This window comes from Doryrhamphus excisus, chromosome 1 (assembly GCF_030265055.1).
Source record: "Doryrhamphus excisus isolate RoL2022-K1 chromosome 1, RoL_Dexc_1.0, whole genome shotgun sequence".
Taxonomy (NCBI): Eukaryota; Metazoa; Chordata; class Actinopteri; order Syngnathiformes; family Syngnathidae; genus Doryrhamphus; species Doryrhamphus excisus.
This window is the reverse complement of record NC_080466.1, coordinates 30,473,506-30,491,014: the sequence shown is the minus strand read 5'-3', so window position 1 is coordinate 30,491,014 and position 17,509 is coordinate 30,473,506. Positions and strand designations below refer to the sequence as shown.

Below are 17,509 nucleotides of genomic sequence, written 5' to 3'. Positions count from 1 at the left end.
ATCAATCACATACTTAGAGTCTACCTTCTTATTTTTGGTTTGTGCAACAACAATTACTTTTGCTGTTTGGGAGGGAGGGCGCAGTTCCAATTGCCTAATCAGGCTATTCCATCTGTATTTTAAGTCCTGATTCTGAAGGACCTGGGCATATTACATTAAATCTAACACCGGGATCGGAAGCCTAAGACATGCTAAGAAATGAAGCTAATAGACTGTTGGGAACAAATATGCTATAATGTAGGTCAGTTCTTCTGATACGTAGTGTTTAGGCCAGCAGTTTTAGGCTTTATCGGCTTTGATACAATGACCTGGATGGATTTGAATATTCACCGGCTCGACTATGAGATAAGCTGTTATCAAAGAAACAGATAGACTGCAGTAATTGACTGAATAACAACACTTGTTGTTGAACGATGATAACAGAAGAGATACTTGCAAGACACAAGTTATCCATTAAGCTCCATTATGGAGAACCACGGTCCGCCCCTTGTTCTTGTCCTTATGTGTTGTGCTTACACGAGCATCTGCGGATCACAACATGATGGGCTGTGGAAAGACTTGGACGAAGATCGCATCACTGATTGCCATTTTGGCAATTATCGAGGTAGATCTATTTCATATTGACTGACATTGAGTCATCGTTTTGGGTTTTGAATGATACTTTTTGTTATGTTTGCTAGGTGCACGCTGTTCCAAAACTAACAGGTTTGATCTCCATGATAGAAATGATCAGCTTGTTGTTTAAATTTAATAGATTTTTCACTTGGTTTGCTTTCCAGGTGATAATGCAGATCATGGCGGACTCAGGGATGACATACAGAAGATTAATAAAGGTCTGTGTTTTCATATTCTTATATTAGCTCTTCATGCTAAGTCACATTTCTTAAGTGTGGTTTGTGATTTTTTTTTTCATTTCAGTGAACCTGGAGGTTGGCAAACCCAGAGAAGCCCGTGATACACACCCCTGTCATCCCAACCCATGTATGAACGGAGGTGTGTGTGTGGAGAAGAACGGAGCAGCCTCATGCAGGTGTGTATTTAGTTTTCGTGTGGAATTTTTTGGAGTCACTACGAGTCACTATGAGTCGGAAGCGAGCGAATGAGACAAGCGAGTTATTTAATTCAGTCGAGACAGTATAACATCTTACTCATCACACAGCAACCTAACACTCAAAAGGTAGACATTACAAATACATAAACATAAAAAAAACAAGTATTTAAATATTTTCCAATAATGCATTGCGTCTTAGTAATGCATTTATTGGGCGGCTGCAATGATGTCAGCCTCCCTCTGGGTTAGTAAATTTAGTACATTTCTGGAACTGAACTTCTGGAACGGATTAACCAAGGTTCAACTCATATGGAAAGTGCAGACAAAACAGTATAACATCTTACTCATCACACAGCAACCTAACACTAACACTAACACATTACAAAACAATTACTTTTACGGTTTGGGAGGGAGGGCGCAGTTCCAATCGCCTAATCAGGCTATTCCATCTGTATTTTCAGGTGCGCTTCACGTCCAGCCACTTTCTCTACTGGCATGCGGTGTGAGAAGTTGAGCAATGAAGGTTTTGCATTTCCTGAGACTGACATGGTTTTCGGTCAGTTGGACAGGTATATGACGGTGTCATATTCACCAGCACTAAAGGCAAACCTGTTTCTATTCTTCATTGCTTTGATAGCGGCTGTCTTACTGACTTAAACCACCATCCCATGTAATCATATATACACTTTTGGAGTAATTTAATAACTGATTAAAATAATACATTTACAAAAATATGTGCTATGTTTACCATAAATAAATAAATTACTGAATTATCACTTACTATGGTCTGTTATTAGTCAAAAAACATATTTTAATACAAGTGATATGTAGTACTCTGGTCACTAGGCGGCAGTAAAGACACAAAACACTGACACGTTACCTTACATTACAATGTATGGACCTGTTAACCCCGCACAGAAAGCTTTCCAGATCTTCCAGAAACTGCACCTATTCCAGCTGTATTTCCTTGGGTTTCCAAAATGTTTTTTTTTTTTTTTTTTAAATTTATGGGCACGCCTACTCTGCTGGCGTTCAGAGCAATCCCAAATGTCTTTCAGGACTTGCTTCCAAATGCGCAGATTATCATTTTTTGAAACTTTGGCATCATTTAACACGAGAATACAACATTCTAACTACATTTATAGGTCAGAAAAATTGAAAGTTATGAAGTTAGCCATGGCACGTACGATATGATAAAGTGGAATAAAGTTCACCTCCCGTCACTTGTGGAAGTGGTAATTTTTTCGATTTTTTAAAGTGTAGAAGTGGTTAGCTCACTAGCTTGCTGGAGTTGCAAGAGTTGGAATGTGGAGTAAACAATGACTAATAGGAGTGCAAAGGTGACAATAGGGGTCTTTTGTGACCTCTTGGATGAGTCATCGCTGGTTGGCCGGACATTCCTGGGAAGATTCACCACTTTTTCCATGTTTCTACCATTTGTGGATAATTGCTCTCACTGCGGTTTGCTGGAGTCCCAAACCCTTAGAAATTGCTTTAAAACCTAATTGATAGATTTTGATTACTTTGTTCCTGAATTTCTTTACATCACAGTATCGAGCTTTTGAGGATATTTTGTACTACTTCACTTTGTCAGGTACTATTTAAGCTTGATTGAGAATAGGTGTGATAGTAATTATGTTCGGGTGTGGATAGAGAAATTGAACTCAGGTGTGATAAAACACAGTTATGTTATATTTAATGGGGACCAATCACTTTTTCACACGGGGGCCACTTAGATTTGGGTTTCTTTAACTCATCAGTTGAAACATTTAAGTGAGACAAACATGCAATAAAATAAGAAAGTTGGAACGGATTAACCAAGGTTCAACTCATATCGAAAGTGCAGACAAAACAGTATAACATCTTACTCATCACACAGCAACCTAACACTCAAAAGGTAGACATTACAAATACATAAACATAAAAAAAACAAGTATTTAAATATTTTCCAATAATGCATTGCGTCTGAGCAATGCATTCATTGGGCCGCTGCAATGACGTCAGCCTCCCTCTGGGTTAGTAAATTGAGTACATTTCTGGAATGGAACTTCTGGAACGATGATATCGATATTTGCATGCAATGTCGACCACAAACAAACATGGCATGAATGCAAATGCAGGATAAAGAAATCCCCCAACCACACCCTTGTAACACTGACCCACATTCGGACACACAAGAGTGACAGCACGGACAAAGACCGTTAGTGGACGTTTCTTCATCAGTTGAAGCCGCATCTGAAAGGTAAGAACTTTTTGAATACCGAATAACTTTTTCCTTTTATCATATCTTAGATCAATTGGCTTATCTTATGTAATATGTACTAACATATGAGGTGTACTTCTTAAATTTGGCTTACTAAAATGCTTTTCAATATTACCTCAGATCAATTGAGTCTAAAACGGTAAGGAAGGTAGCTCCAAATATTCCAAATATTATAACAAATTTCAGATAATTTAGCTGGAATTTCAGTTTTTGCAGTGTACAAATGAAAGTTTAATTTTGTTTACGTTTTTAGATTTTTTAAATGATAGATTTACAAGCAGAAGACAATTTGAAATTCAGATAAATCATGAATGAAGGCGTGATTTTTAGCATGACTGAAAACAGGAAGTGGGTGGTGGTTGATGCTAATAAAGAAGAATTCATTCATTCATTTTCTACCGCTTATCCTCACGAGGGGTGCTGGAGCCTATCCCAGCTGTCTTCATGGCGAGAGGCGGGGTACACCCTGGACTGGGGGCCAGCCAATCACAGGGCACATATAGACAAACAACCATTCACACTCACATTCATACCTATGGACAATTTGGAGTCGCTAATTAACCTAGCATGTTTTTGGAATGTGGGAGGAAACCGGAGTACCCGGAGAAAACCCACGCATGCACGGGGAGAACATGCAAACTCCACACAGAGAGGGTGGAATTGAACTCGGGTCTCCTAGCTGTGAGGTCTGCGCACTAACCACTCGATCGTCGTGCAGCCATTAATTTTTTAGTGATTAAAAAAAAAAAAACACGCTCAATTTTGTACGCTAACCAGAGAATGAATGCAAGCCAAGGCAAAATTGTGACATAACCACTAACGAAAGTGGACACTAACCAAGGTTCCACTGTATTTTGTTGTTATTTTTATATATAGTATATGATATATTGGTATTTTTTTGGTGTGTTTTATTCTGATGATAATTGTGATGAGCAAATTCAAGGAAAAATCTGTTTTTTGGACAGCACGCCATGTTTGATGAACTCATTTTCCATGCTCATATCATATTTGTATAATAAAAGTAAACATGACCTCATACAGGAACCTTTGTTCAATTCAAATGTTGTGGCACCACAGCTGGGGGCAGGAGTGAATACGATACTGTTATACGAAGCAATAAAAAACATCATCTGCCAACTTGCTTATTTGTTCCTGTGCAAAATTATGCAAATGTGACTGACTCAGATGATATATTTTGCAGTTATTCTTTGTAATCATAAACATACGTACGTATAACAACATTAATGGGTCTGTGAAGCTGCACAAACATAATGGATAAATGGATAAATACAGTTGTTTTTTTTTAAAAAGGCACCTATTTTGCTCATTTTTCCGCCCTTTTTATTAAGTAGTGGATTCATATAGAGCAGCTACACGCAATAACCTCCACAGAAAGCTTTCTAGATCTTTTCCAGATTGTCTGGAGTGTTTTCATGGATTTATGGTCGGTTTAATTTTATCCCACCAGGTATGCTCACACCGCTGTGATTGATCATACTCCCAAAGCGATCCCGAGGAGTTCTGGACAGCTGCCGAGCTCATTTTGTTTACTTGCACAAAATACACACATTTAAGACGCTGATATGTCCAAGTAACTTTAAAAAAAAGTGTCAGATTTCAGCGATGTTCACAAAACGAAACTTAGTAGATTATTTCTGTTATGACTCATTACTTCTATTTTGTTGTTTTATGGCAAATTTTTTCCAGTCTTATTTCGAGTTGTTACTCGAGAGAGGAGAGATTTGCATCAATCAAATTTAATATGCTCACACCCTGCTTTGGGATTGACTTTTGGATTTTTTTTTTTTGTCTATATATAAGAATATCAACAAAATACAGTGGAACCTTGGTTAGTGTCCACTCCGGTTAGCGGTTATGCCACGATTTTGCCTTGGTTTGCATTCATTTTCTGGTTAGCATACAAAACTCAGCGTGTCTTTGTTTTTTTGTTTTTTTTTATATCACAAAACCTTCTTTATGGCTGCACAGCGGTCGAGTGGTTAGTGCGCAGACCTCACAGCTAGGAGACCCGAGTAAAATTCCACCCTCTCTGTGTGGAGTTTGCATGTTCTCCCCGTGCATGCGTGGGTTTTCTCCGGGTACTCCGGTTTCCTCCCACATTCCAAAAACATTCTAGGTTAATTAGCGACTCCAAATTGTCCATAGGTATGAATGTGAGTGTGAATGGTTGTTTGTCTATATGTGCCCTGTGATTGGCTGGCCACCAGTCCAGGGTGTACCCCGCCTCTTGCCCGAAGACAGCTGCGACCCTCGTGAGGATAAGCAGTAGAAAATGAATGAATGAATGAATTTTAGAGCCCTCTAGACATGAAGTAACACCCCTATAGTGAACTTTATACTCACATTACCCAATATAGTAGACATAATAAGAGAAAATAAGATGTTTTTACACTGCGGTAGAAAATGAATGAATGAATTTACCCCAAAATATTGTTTATATTTAGGTCCTGTCTTTATGAAGGAATACAATGGTTCCCATGGTGTTTCTGTACCTGACTGCAACTGTATACATACATCAGGTAATGCTTCTAGTATTGACTCATACATGAATAAATTCATATATTCAAATTTGTTATCTGTTCTTGTGATTGCAGGCTCTTGCTGCTGGTATGTACTACTACTACTATTACTACTACTACTAGTACTACTTATGAATCCAAAGGTGTTATGCTTCTTTAGAGACCGTCTACATTGCTGATGTTGTGGTGGAAAGTGATGTCACACTCCAAGCAACGAGCATCCTGTCAGTTTTAAATACAACAACCGACCTTTTGGTGACCGATGCTAATGGAACATCCCATAAAGTGACGATTACAGGAAGTGAACTGATTACAGGTACCGTACTGTTACAATATTGTTTTATTTTGTTTCACTTTGTAAGACTTAGTTCCTGGTTTTGTGCTCTTATTTTGAAATATTTCCTGTGTTGGTCTGTTGTGTTTTGTGCTGCTTTTAGGTTCACTGTTACACGCACCTGGTGGTAATTGCTGATTGCTGTATTTAGTTCAGCTGGGGGGTTTGAACGTAGTTGTTGCATTGAGCCTTTGATGTGCATGTGTGCTTTATGAAAGTCATTAGCCTAAATATGTTTTGCTACTTGAATTAGCATAATTTAAATGTGACACTGTACATAAGACATCCAACTTGCAAGTCATGTTGCCAGGTTGTATGTTCAAAGTTCAAATATTTAGAAAGCAAACGCTTAGTGGGCCGCGTGTGGCCCCCGGGCCGTAGTTTGCCCACCCCTGCCCTGGCGTATGACACATATAACAGCCTTTAATTCAATTCAATGATTGTTGCCATCACTCCAGTTCACCTCAACGTAACTGCAATACTGAAAAATGGAAGTACATGGGATTCAAACAGAACTAAACAGGTACATTATCTTGACTGTTAGGTTTTTATTTCATTTTAATACATTTAATTCAACATATTTCCCTCTGATTTTCTTCTTAAAGCTTGAAACTGCCTTTCGAAGTCTGAATGGTGGTGAGAACCTGAACCTTATTGGTCTGAGGTATCGTACGAAACTATTATAAACTAATATTACTTCTTATTACTTCTTAGAACTGCAGTTTTTGGGGGGTAATTTTGCCCCGTAATTCCCAATCCTTATGTGAAACATGAACACATATTTATTTCCCTTTTCTGAGCATTCTTGAGTGACAAAATAAAATAATATGAGCTAGCTAGCAATGGACGTCATTTTGATGCTAATGCCCTCACAAAAATAAAAAAATTAAAAAAACTGCAACGGTGCTGTATTAACATAACTGACTTGTATATTAACCAAGATACAGTGCTATTATTATTATTGTAGCAGCTAGCATAAAAAAACTATTTTTATCTCGCTAGTCTCAGCATCATTCATAGACGGAAGAGTGGCTAGCTAGCTCACCATTTTGCTACAAAGACCGTCAGCCTTTTTTACATATTGTACATCTGTTGTTAGCTAGCACAACTATGTGTAACAACGCGCAAAAGAAGATATTACTTCTTAAAAGGGAACTGCAGTTTTTGGGGGTAATTTTGCCCATAATTCCCAATCCTTATGTGAAACATGAACACATATTTATTTCCCTCTTCTGTGCATTCTTGCACGACAAAATAAAATATGAGCTAGCTAGCAACAGACGTCATTTTGATGCTAATGGCCTCACAAAAATTAAAAAATTAAAAAAATGGTAACAGTGCTTTATTAACATAATTAGTATATTAACCAAGATAAGTGCTATTATTATTGTAGCAGCTAGCATTAAAAAAATATTTTTATTTCGCTAGTCTCAGCATCATTCACAGACGGAAGAGTGGCTAGCTAGCTCACCATTTCGCTACACTCAAACAAGATGTTCGTTTGCCGTCAGCCTTTTTTTACATATTGTACATCTGTTGTTAGCTAGCTATGTGTATCAACGCGCAGACAATAGAATAGAAGTTTGGGTGGTGTTTAAATCAGAAAAAGGAAATGGCAGCTAAATGCCGTATGTACTAAACCTTTACAAAATGTCAGTAACTGAAAAATTAAGTTTTAAGTCTTCATAGTCAAAATAGATGTATCCCAATGACAGCATTTTAAGCTAGCTCAAATGAACTCATGTTCTCGTTAAATCATCAAAATACAGCAAGACACTACAATTATTACATGTTATCATCAGTGTGCGTACGTGTTAATGCATGATAACAGCATCTTTTTTTTAGCGGTCTTCATAATCAAAATAGATGTATCCCAATGACAGCATTGTAAGCTAGCTCAAATAAACTCATGTTCTTGTGTTATAATGCACAGAAAAAATAAAATGTCAGCTAAATACAGTATGTATTAAACATTTACAAAATGTCAGTATCCGAAAAATTAAGTCTTAAGTCTTCATAGTCAAAATAGATGTATCCCAATGACAGCATTTTAAGCTAGCTCAAATGAACTCATGTTCTCGTGTTATAATGCACAGAAAAAGGAAAGGGCAGCTAAATGAAGTGATATATTATTATTATTTTTTTTTTCTTTTCTCGATTGCACAGGGGATCGAACCGTACTGACTTTGAAATGGACCTTAGCTGTAAATGTGAAATGTCTAAACTCCAAAAAATGGTGTCTACTTTGAAAACCAGTCTCGGAGCTGATATTTGGGTGAACACTACAGGCAAGTCAAGTCTGTTGTTGTTGTTATCTTTCATATTTACCTAAATCTACGTATCAGATGAACAGAAATGTTTATATTTTTGAATTAATTTCGTGACATTTGTCATGTTTTTTCTGTACGTAGGCATGGTGACATTAGAATCATCAGAACCTTTGGTGCCTTACATGTCCGAGACCACACTGAAATGCACTTTCGAGGAGGCATCGAACGACGCTAACTGGAAAATATGTCGAGTGGATGGATGCTCTGAAGTTAATAATGCCGGTGTGTTGAAATTGGACACCGGCTGTGCCACAAATGAATACAACTCTTGCATTGCAGTGACACTTCGGAATCTAACAAGCAATTGGAAAGGTTAGTCTATGGATTTCTTAGTATGTGACTACAGATAGTGTTCGATGTAAAGAAACCATTACTATAAAAGGTTTGATATTTTGTGTTCCCTGTAGGTACATATGAATGCGGATTCACTGTTGGGTCCTTCAGGCATACGGCCAAAACAGAACTGAGGTTGGGATTCCTGCCTGACGAGATCTCCATGAAGGCCACACCGCCGACTGTGCATTGCTTAAATAATAGCACTGAAAATGTTACAGTCAACATCGAAGCGACTGTCCCATACATCCATGAGATATATGAAGCCTGGTGGAGCTACAAAGATGGGAAGAAAAAAAGTTCAATCGACACATGTAAGATAAACCACAATATCTGGTCATGGTAATTTTATTTCATTTGAACGTGCATCAGATTACAATTGAATGCATCACATAATCAGTTCCCAGTTCCACATGTCCAAAAGGAGTAGGAAGAAGCAAAGCTTATTAAATCCTACCCCTCCATCTGGTACTTTTACAATCAGTAACTGTTACATTTGTTCACTTACTGCTTTCCTAATGTAGATTAATTTTTTTTTAATTTTTTGTCACGTACCGAAGTACTCGGTGATATGAGCATCCAATGACATAATGGGTACCATAGTAAGTGTCAATATAGTGATATATATAGCACATCATGACTGGTTCAAGACTCTTCATCCTTGTATTAATGTAACATCAACTGTTACATTTGTTCACTTCCTGCTTTCCTAATATAATTTAATTTTTTTGTTTGTTTTTTTAATTTAATTTAATTTAATTTAATTTTTCCAGTCACATCACAAAAAAACAGTCACATCATGACTGGTTCAAGACTCTTCATCCTTGTATTTAGCAAACATCAACTGCTTGTATTGTTTCTTGAATTGGCTCATCGTTGTGCATTGTTTGATTTCCTTACTCAATCCATTCCATAGTTTGATTCCACATACTGAAATGCTATGGCTAGCATAACGTAGTCCTAGCATAGAAGTGTTTCAAATTTAGTTCTTCCCTGAGATCATATCTCAAATGTTAATATTGGCAAAATGAGTTAATGGTTCCCAAAAATAGCTCCACATTTCCTTTGTATCGAGACTTTAGGAATATTCTATATTGTACTTGGACATTGGTGAAAGTACTGAATGAACCATAACCTGAAACTAACACATTTTTGTTTCTAGCTGGGGATACCCTGCACTATCATTTCCAAACATCAATCAGCTGCCAGAAAACCGAAGAAACACATTACATGACCGTCACCTTTAAAAACAACAAGGATCAACAAAAACGTGCAAGACTGGAAATTCGAGTAATTTACGGTACATGATCTTAGACTGTACAAAGGTTCTTTGATTTCTGCTTGGTTGTAATATTACTTATGTGTATTTTCATTCTCTGCAAGAGAGTGAACTTTTTTGCACAGAAGATGGAGATTTGTGGCCAAAGATCCCAGACGGACGTAAAGCGATGAAGCAAACATGTCCAGATGGTAGAGTTGATATCGAGTGGCGGACTTGTACAGGAAACAAGCCAGTGTTCTCCAGCTGTGTCAGTGAACAATTACTTTCCACTTTGAAAGCAGCAAAGGTAGAGTATTTGTGATACTTTTTCCGAGTTTAGTCAATCAATTAGTCTAATTGACTGAACATTAGCCACGTTTACATGAGGAGTTTTTCTCTTTCCAAACGGAATCTTTCCGAATGACCTTTCCGAAAGCAATGGTATACATGGAAAGGAATATTCCAATCGCGTGTCTACATGCGCCGCTATAATCAACCAGAATAGTCAATAGGGCATGCCCAGTAAAACGTAAACACCAACATCACGTGATACCGACTTCCTCCAGTTTTTCTTTCACTTGTTGGAATAACTCCATATTGCCAGTTTTTTTTTAAATTTAGTTTGAATCAAAAACAAACTTTCCGCAGCAGTCCAGTGCCGATTCCTCGCCTCCATTTTTTTTTTAAATCGAAGAACGCATGGAGTTGCGTGTTACGTCATATCTCAGCATTCGCTGAAAGAACGCACCCGGGAACAGGAAAAGATAAAGTTCAATCTTGCTAATATTTTATAATTAAGCTCAGCACATGTTTTATATAGATATGTATTTTCTTTTTTTAATAAAACTGGACTTGTGAATGGCGTATAGAAGGGTTTAGATTCTGTTCCACAGATGGTGCTAATGCACACCAAAGATGCTTGCCAACCGCCAATAAACAACAGAAGAAGAAAAACACGAGGAAGAACAACGCAGTCTGACAACTTTCCGTTTGTGCGGGTACAAGATACCTCAATCGGATTGGGGAAAGGAATATTCCACCCCTGGGAATCCCATTATATGCTCATTCGGATTGGCACTTTTCTTTCGGAATGAGGTGTATACAAAGTTAGATTGTTTCCATTTGAGAAAATAACCCAAATGGAATTGAAATATTTGGGTCCATGTAAACGTGGCTATTGAGGTGTTTCTCCGCAAATATGCAAAAATTATTTTTCTGTGATTTAAAACCCATACTAAATATTGAATATTGAGACAGCTGTAATTTCCTGGTTTACTTTTCAACCGATTTTCTGAAACACCAAATATTACCACGACAGAGGAACCCATTTAAGGCCACATCGGTGACCCCGATTGTGATCCTACACAAAATAGAAAAGGAACACACTGGTCGGTCTGGAACTGGTATTTATTTGTCAACTGCCAAAATCTGAATCAAATAAAAGGCAAGAAATTTCAAATTATGTCAGTAAACCTTGTAACTCATAAAGTCCAAGTCCAGTCGGTTCATTTTTGATTATATAGAAAATGATTATCTTCTAAAAAAAGTATTTTTATGACCTACAATAAGTGCATAATTCTATTGGTTTTGCACTTTGGTAGCTCTTCATTACTGGACAAGAGTCTACTCCTGAGGCGGCAATGGAAATATTTGAAGGACTCAAGAACAGTTCTACGCCTGATTTGAGTGGCAGGATGGCTGACCTGATGGTTTCCATCCACATTCTCGAACTGATGGCCAACGCATCAGAAAACACTGTCATACATGACGATGTATTACCTGTAAGTCTTTGTCTTTTTTCATTTACAAAAAAATACAATTACTCATAATATTTATTATGACCGTCATTCTGTGTGAAAGACTGTTTAAATCCGAAGGAATGGGTAATACTGCAATATTTGCGAACCAGTATAACAGACCAATACCGATACCGATTCTGGTGGCCAGAGAAAAGGAAAACTATCACCATGGAAGATCTGTTCTGAACCACTCGACTTGTCTCAACCATCATTGAGTATACAGATGTATCCTTGAGCATGTTAAAGGATCTGTTCCGATGAAAGGAACAGATCGTGCCTTCTGCTGTGGCTCCTGTCCATGGTTCACATTGATGCATTGGAAACTCGAGGTTAGCCAAAACACAGTTAGGCCATCATGATTAAAATGCTAAGAACTTCATGGCAGGATGGCTGACCTTAATCTTAAGGAATGGGTAATAATACTGCAACATTTGGGAACCAGTATAACGGACTAGTATCACCAATACCAATACCGATTCTGGTGGCTAGAGGAAAGGAAAACTATCACCATGGAAGATCTGCTCGAACATCATACAGTAAAAATTCACTTTTGCTCTCAACCATCATTTAGTATACAGACGTATCCTTGAGCATGTTAAAGGATCTGTTCCGATGAAAGGAACAGATCGTGCCTTCTGCTGTAGCTCCCGTCCATGGTTCACACTGTCCATTTAATACCGAGACAATGCATTGGAAACGTGAGGTTAGCCAAAACATGGCAGGATGGCTGACCTTAATCCTAAGGAATGGGTAATAATACTGCGACATTTGGGAACCAGTATAATAGACTAGTACAGTAAACCTTGGATATATCGGATTCAATTGTTCCCACTGGTTTTGTCCGATATAAGCGAAATCCGTTATATGCGTATACCGGAAAATGTCCGTTTTACGCATATATCGGATTTATATCCGGTATATGCGTAAATCGGATTTTATCCGTTATAAAAAGGTACTTCCTTGACTATGTTTCCAATGTACCTGGACGCGCAGGCAACGCTGCAAATGACGTCGTATAGCGGCCTGTCACGATTCGGCGAATCGGAGCGCCACGATGCGGCCATCCGATATATGCGATATTTATCTGTCCGTTGTGAGCGAATTTCCGATATATCCGAGTCCGATATATCCGAGGTTTACTGTATCACCAATACCGATACCGATTTTGGTGGCCAGAGAAAAGGAAAACTATCACCATGGAAGATCTGCTCTGAACCACTCGACTTGTCTCGAACATCATTTAGTATACAGACGTATCCTTGAGCATGTTAAAGGATCTGTTCTGATGAATGTGGCTCCCGTCCATGGTTGTAATCGGAAAGAACAAAAAAAACAAAGTCAAAATCATTGATTTGATTGCACTTGATAGCATGCTAATCAATCACAGGACGCATGCAATCAACCATTCAATCCTATTGAGAAGGAATTGATCCCACGCAGAAAGAAAATTCAATGGTTAATTTCTGTTTTGTTTCAGGACTTCATAAATGCAGCAAGTAATATGTTGGACCAAACATGGGATGGAGTCAACAACTCCGTTATTCATGACATGGCATCACGTTATCTTCGGTCTGTGGAAGATTTGGTGAAGAACATCAAAGTCAACGAAAGCAAAGGGCTAACCACTCCTAATGTAGACCTGAAGTTCTGCCCAAGCGGGAACTGTAACCTGACTTTGTTCGATAGCATGGTAAAACTCAAGACTGTTGGATTGGTAAAAACCTTTGCTGTCAGAAATCTGACGGATAAATTAGAAAACAATTTCCCAAACACTGTTCCATCTTCAGTTTTGATATCAGCCACAGTGGCAAACTTGAAACTTGAGTCATCCGTGAGAATTAGCTTGGACTTCTTCAAGAAGCAGCAGACATCTATAAAACATGTTTGTGTTTTCTGGAACATTTCTGAGAGGAAGTGGTCAGAGGATGGATGCGTTGCCCAAAACGGCATCGGCGATCGCAGGATTTGCCTGTGCAACCACTTGACTCCGTTCTCGTATCTCGTATACATTCGGGACACATCTACTCAATCCACGAACATCCTTACAACGGTCGGACTGAGTGTGTCGGTTTGCTCCTTGCTGATCTTTCTTATCGTTGAGTTCGCGGTGTGGTCAACTGTGGTCAAAACTACTCTTTCACACGTCCGTCATACGGTCATGGTGAATATGGCTGTTTTCCTTTTGCTCGCCCACTGCAGTTTCTTGGCTTCCTCTTACCCGGATCTCCCAGATTCTTGGTGCTGCATTCTGACCGTCTGCAAACATCTTTTTTTCTTGGCCACGTTTGCTTGGATGCTGTGTTTGAGCCTGGTTCTCGTGCACCAGCTCATCTTTGTATTCAGACCCCTGAGAAAAACGGGTTTTATGTTTTTCTCCAGCATTGTTGGCTACATCTTCCCAATGTTGATAGTGGGATTGAGCTACGGGTATTGCAGATACACCAACAAGCCTTACTATGAAACTAACAACTGTTGGCTCGTTTATAAGAAGCCATCCGAAGGATCGTTGCTTGCTTTTCTGGTCCCGGTAGGAACCGTTACTTTGACAAATGTTTTTTGTGTCGTGGTTGTTATTGTTACTTTGTTGAAGTCTCCAGTCCCGGATGGCAGCAGGGTAGACCTCAAGGAAACAGGCAAAAGCATCCTCAGAGTGGTGGTCCTCTTAACGCCAGTCTTTGGACTAACCTGGGTTCCTGGGTTCTTTTTGTTTACACTGGACGCCGACGATGTTATGTTTACTGTTACTGACTACAGTTTCATCATCCTCAATTCCTTTCAGGTAATTATAACACACACTCCGATGCTGCTATGATAGATACATTAAGAAATAAGTTGGACTGATTTATATGGTAAGCAAACCGGGACAAATTTTTTTTTTCAGTGTTAACCAAAACCGACATACACTAACCAAGGTTCCTGATCCTGTTTCCGAGGCTGCTATGATAGATACATTAACACTGACAAAACAGATATTATCATCATCGGTCCCAAAAACACCACGGCGCCCACCCATAATTTCCATCTTCAATTTGACAGCGCCACCCTCACTCCATCCCCGCTCATCCACAACCTTGGTATCCTCCTAGACCCCACCCTTTCATTTGAACCCCACATCAAACAGTTAACCCGGACTGCATTCTTTCATCTTAAGTACATAGCCCGACTCCGTCCATCACTTACATTCTCTGCCGCTGAATCCCTAATCCATGCATTCATCACCTCCAGAATCGACTACTGCAACAGCATTCTCTACGGTACACCATCCAAAACCCTCAACAAACTACAATATATTCAGAACTCCGCTGCCCGCCTCCTCACCTCCACCCGCTCCCGTCAACACATTACCCCTGTCCTCCAAAACCTCCACTGGCTTCCCGTCCCCCAACGCATTCACTTCAAAATTCTTCTCATCACCTACAAAGCCCTCCACGATCTGACCCCCCCATATCTCACAGACCTCCTCCATCCACATAATCCCCCGCGTCCCCTTCGCTCCTCAGACTCCAACCTCCTGGCACTCCCCTGTAAGACCAAGCTCCGAACCTGGGGAGACAGAGCCTTCTCCATCGCTGCCCCCACTCTCTGGAACTCTTTGCCCCATTCACTCCGTGCTTGCCCTGACCTTCCCACCTTCAAAAAACAACTCAAAACCCACCTCTTTAAATCTGTTTTTAATGTCTAACCTTCTATATCTGACTGCTGTGCCCCGCCCCCGCTTTTTTAACTGTGTACTAAGCAATGAATGTTGTATTTTGGTGTGTCTTTTATTCTGTTTACTTGCTCTATTCAACTTCATTCTTTTGTAAAGTGTCTTTGAGTATCTTGAAAAGCGCTATACAAATAAAATGTATTATTATTATTATTATTAAGAAATAAGTTGGACTGATATATATATGGTAAGCAAACCAGGACAAATAATTTTTTTCAGTGTTAACCAAAACCGACATACACTAACCAAGGTTCCGCCAGTCAAACAAGCAATACCTTTATTAATACCACAAGATTAACGAATTACAGACTAAAATACAACAGTTTGTTATGCGCGTTTTTGTACGATATCAAAAGCGATATGAAAACCGAGGGAAAATTTTCGCAAAATCCAAATCTTACAAAAACTGGGGAGTTTAAAAACTGAGTTTGTACAGAATCTTATTACAACATACTGACAACCAATAAAAAACCGAGCTGCTTGCGGAAATCGATTTTCACACTGACCATTTAATACCGAAACAACGCATAGAAAACTCAAGGTTAGCTTAAACATGGTTAGGTATTGAACACAAATTGCTACCTTACTACCAACTATTATAATTTCATAAAGAACTTCATGTTTAGGAGACGTATTCTGATGCTAAATAAAATATTTGCCTTATTCTTGCTGTCTTATAGGGACTCTCCATTTTGCTCACAGGGTGTTTGGCAGAGCAGAAGGTATGTTTGTTCTTTTATTTAAAATTTTTCTGTAAAACTCGATGTCAAATATCTGTTTATTTGTCCCAGGTTCGAGAGGAACTGTTGAGGCTCTTGACGGTACATTCACAAATGTGATTTATTAAGAATTATGCCATTTTATGTATGTAAACATACAGTTTATACAGTATCTCCTGTCTTTTTTCTATAGAGTCAAGTGAACTCAAAATTCCGAAAAAACCCCAACAATACTTCAACAACATACTTGAGGGAGAAATGGAATGGTTTATGGAATTTTTCTTTTGCGTCATCAGATTACACTTTAAGAAAATAAAACTAATGCAACTGCACTTTTTTCAAGAAGAAATGGGCAAACCCCAAAACACTAATCTACACTGACTGGGAAACAAGAACAATAATAATATGACAACCAAATTATCTGTAAATTATTAGCCAGCATTCCATGTTTTGTTTGTACACTGCAAGATAGACTGTCTATATAGCTGTAATAGTATCACTATCAATATCATGGACACTTGTATGCTTAGTCCAGCCAGCCAGGAGCGTCTTTTCCAGTCGAATTTTTTTTGTATTTGGAAATAAGTTTCTACCAAACCAAATTATCTGTAAATTGTTAGCCAGCATTCCATGTTTTATTTGTACACTGCAAGATAGACTATATAGCTGTAATAGTATCACTATCAATATCACGGACACTTGTCTGCTCGGGCCAGCCAGCCAGGAGCGTCTTTTCCAGTCGATTTTTTTTTGTGTTTGGAAATAAGTTTCTACCAAACCAAATTATCTGTAAATTATTAGCCAGCATTCCATGTTTTGTTTGTACACGGCAAGATAAACTGTCTATATAGCTGTAATAGTATCACTATCAATATCATGGACAGTTGTCTGCTCGGGCCAGCCAGCCAGGAGCGTCTTTTTCAGTCGATTTTTTTTTTTTTTGTATTTGGAAATAATTTTCTACCACTGCACATTTTGTTTGTTGTGATGCAGTCTCTTGGAGCAGTGTTCTCCTACACATTGTGGATGACGGACAAAAATTATCAAAAAAGTGCAGTTTTCCTTTAAGTTGTCTGCTCGGTCCAGCCAGCCAGGAGCGTCTTTTCCAGTTAATTTTTTTTTTGTATTTGTATTCTGTTCTATTTTCTGCAAAGTGCCAAGAGATAACTG

General features: G+C 38.6%; 1 protein-coding gene across 1 annotated transcript; it reads left to right on the top strand.

Moving 5' to 3' along the window:
* The first annotated feature begins 6,322 nt into the window (after window positions 1-6,322).
* On the top strand, window positions 6,323-17,452 carry adgrf3b (adhesion G protein-coupled receptor F3b). The gene is made up of 12 exons (XM_058076266.1): window positions 6,323-6,711; window positions 6,794-6,852; window positions 8,355-8,476; window positions 8,600-8,830; window positions 8,926-9,165; window positions 10,014-10,151; window positions 10,235-10,419; window positions 11,714-11,893; window positions 13,389-14,690; window positions 16,301-16,342; window positions 16,412-16,441; window positions 16,533-17,452. Exons 1-12 carry the CDS (start codon window positions 6,625-6,627, stop codon window positions 16,653-16,655), a joined length of 2,739 nt encoding a protein of 912 aa, XP_057932249.1. The 5' UTR covers window positions 6,323-6,624; the 3' UTR covers window positions 16,656-17,452.
* Window positions 17,453-17,509: the final 57 nt, after the last annotated feature.

What these genes read in the sequence shown, in the direction of transcription:
- adgrf3b (XM_058076266.1), top strand. Translation starts at nt 6,625, where the DNA reads ATGATTGTTGCCATCACTCCAGTTCACCTCAACGTAACTGCAATACTG. An exon ending in ATTCAAACAGAACTAAACAG is followed by an intron (nt 6,712 to 6,793) that starts GTACATTATCTT and finishes TTCTTCTTAAAG; the next exon opens with CTTGAAACTGCCTTTCGAAG. An exon ending in TATTTGGGTGAACACTACAG is followed by an intron (nt 8,477 to 8,599) that starts GCAAGTCAAGTC and finishes TTCTGTACGTAG; the next exon opens with GCATGGTGACATTAGAATCA.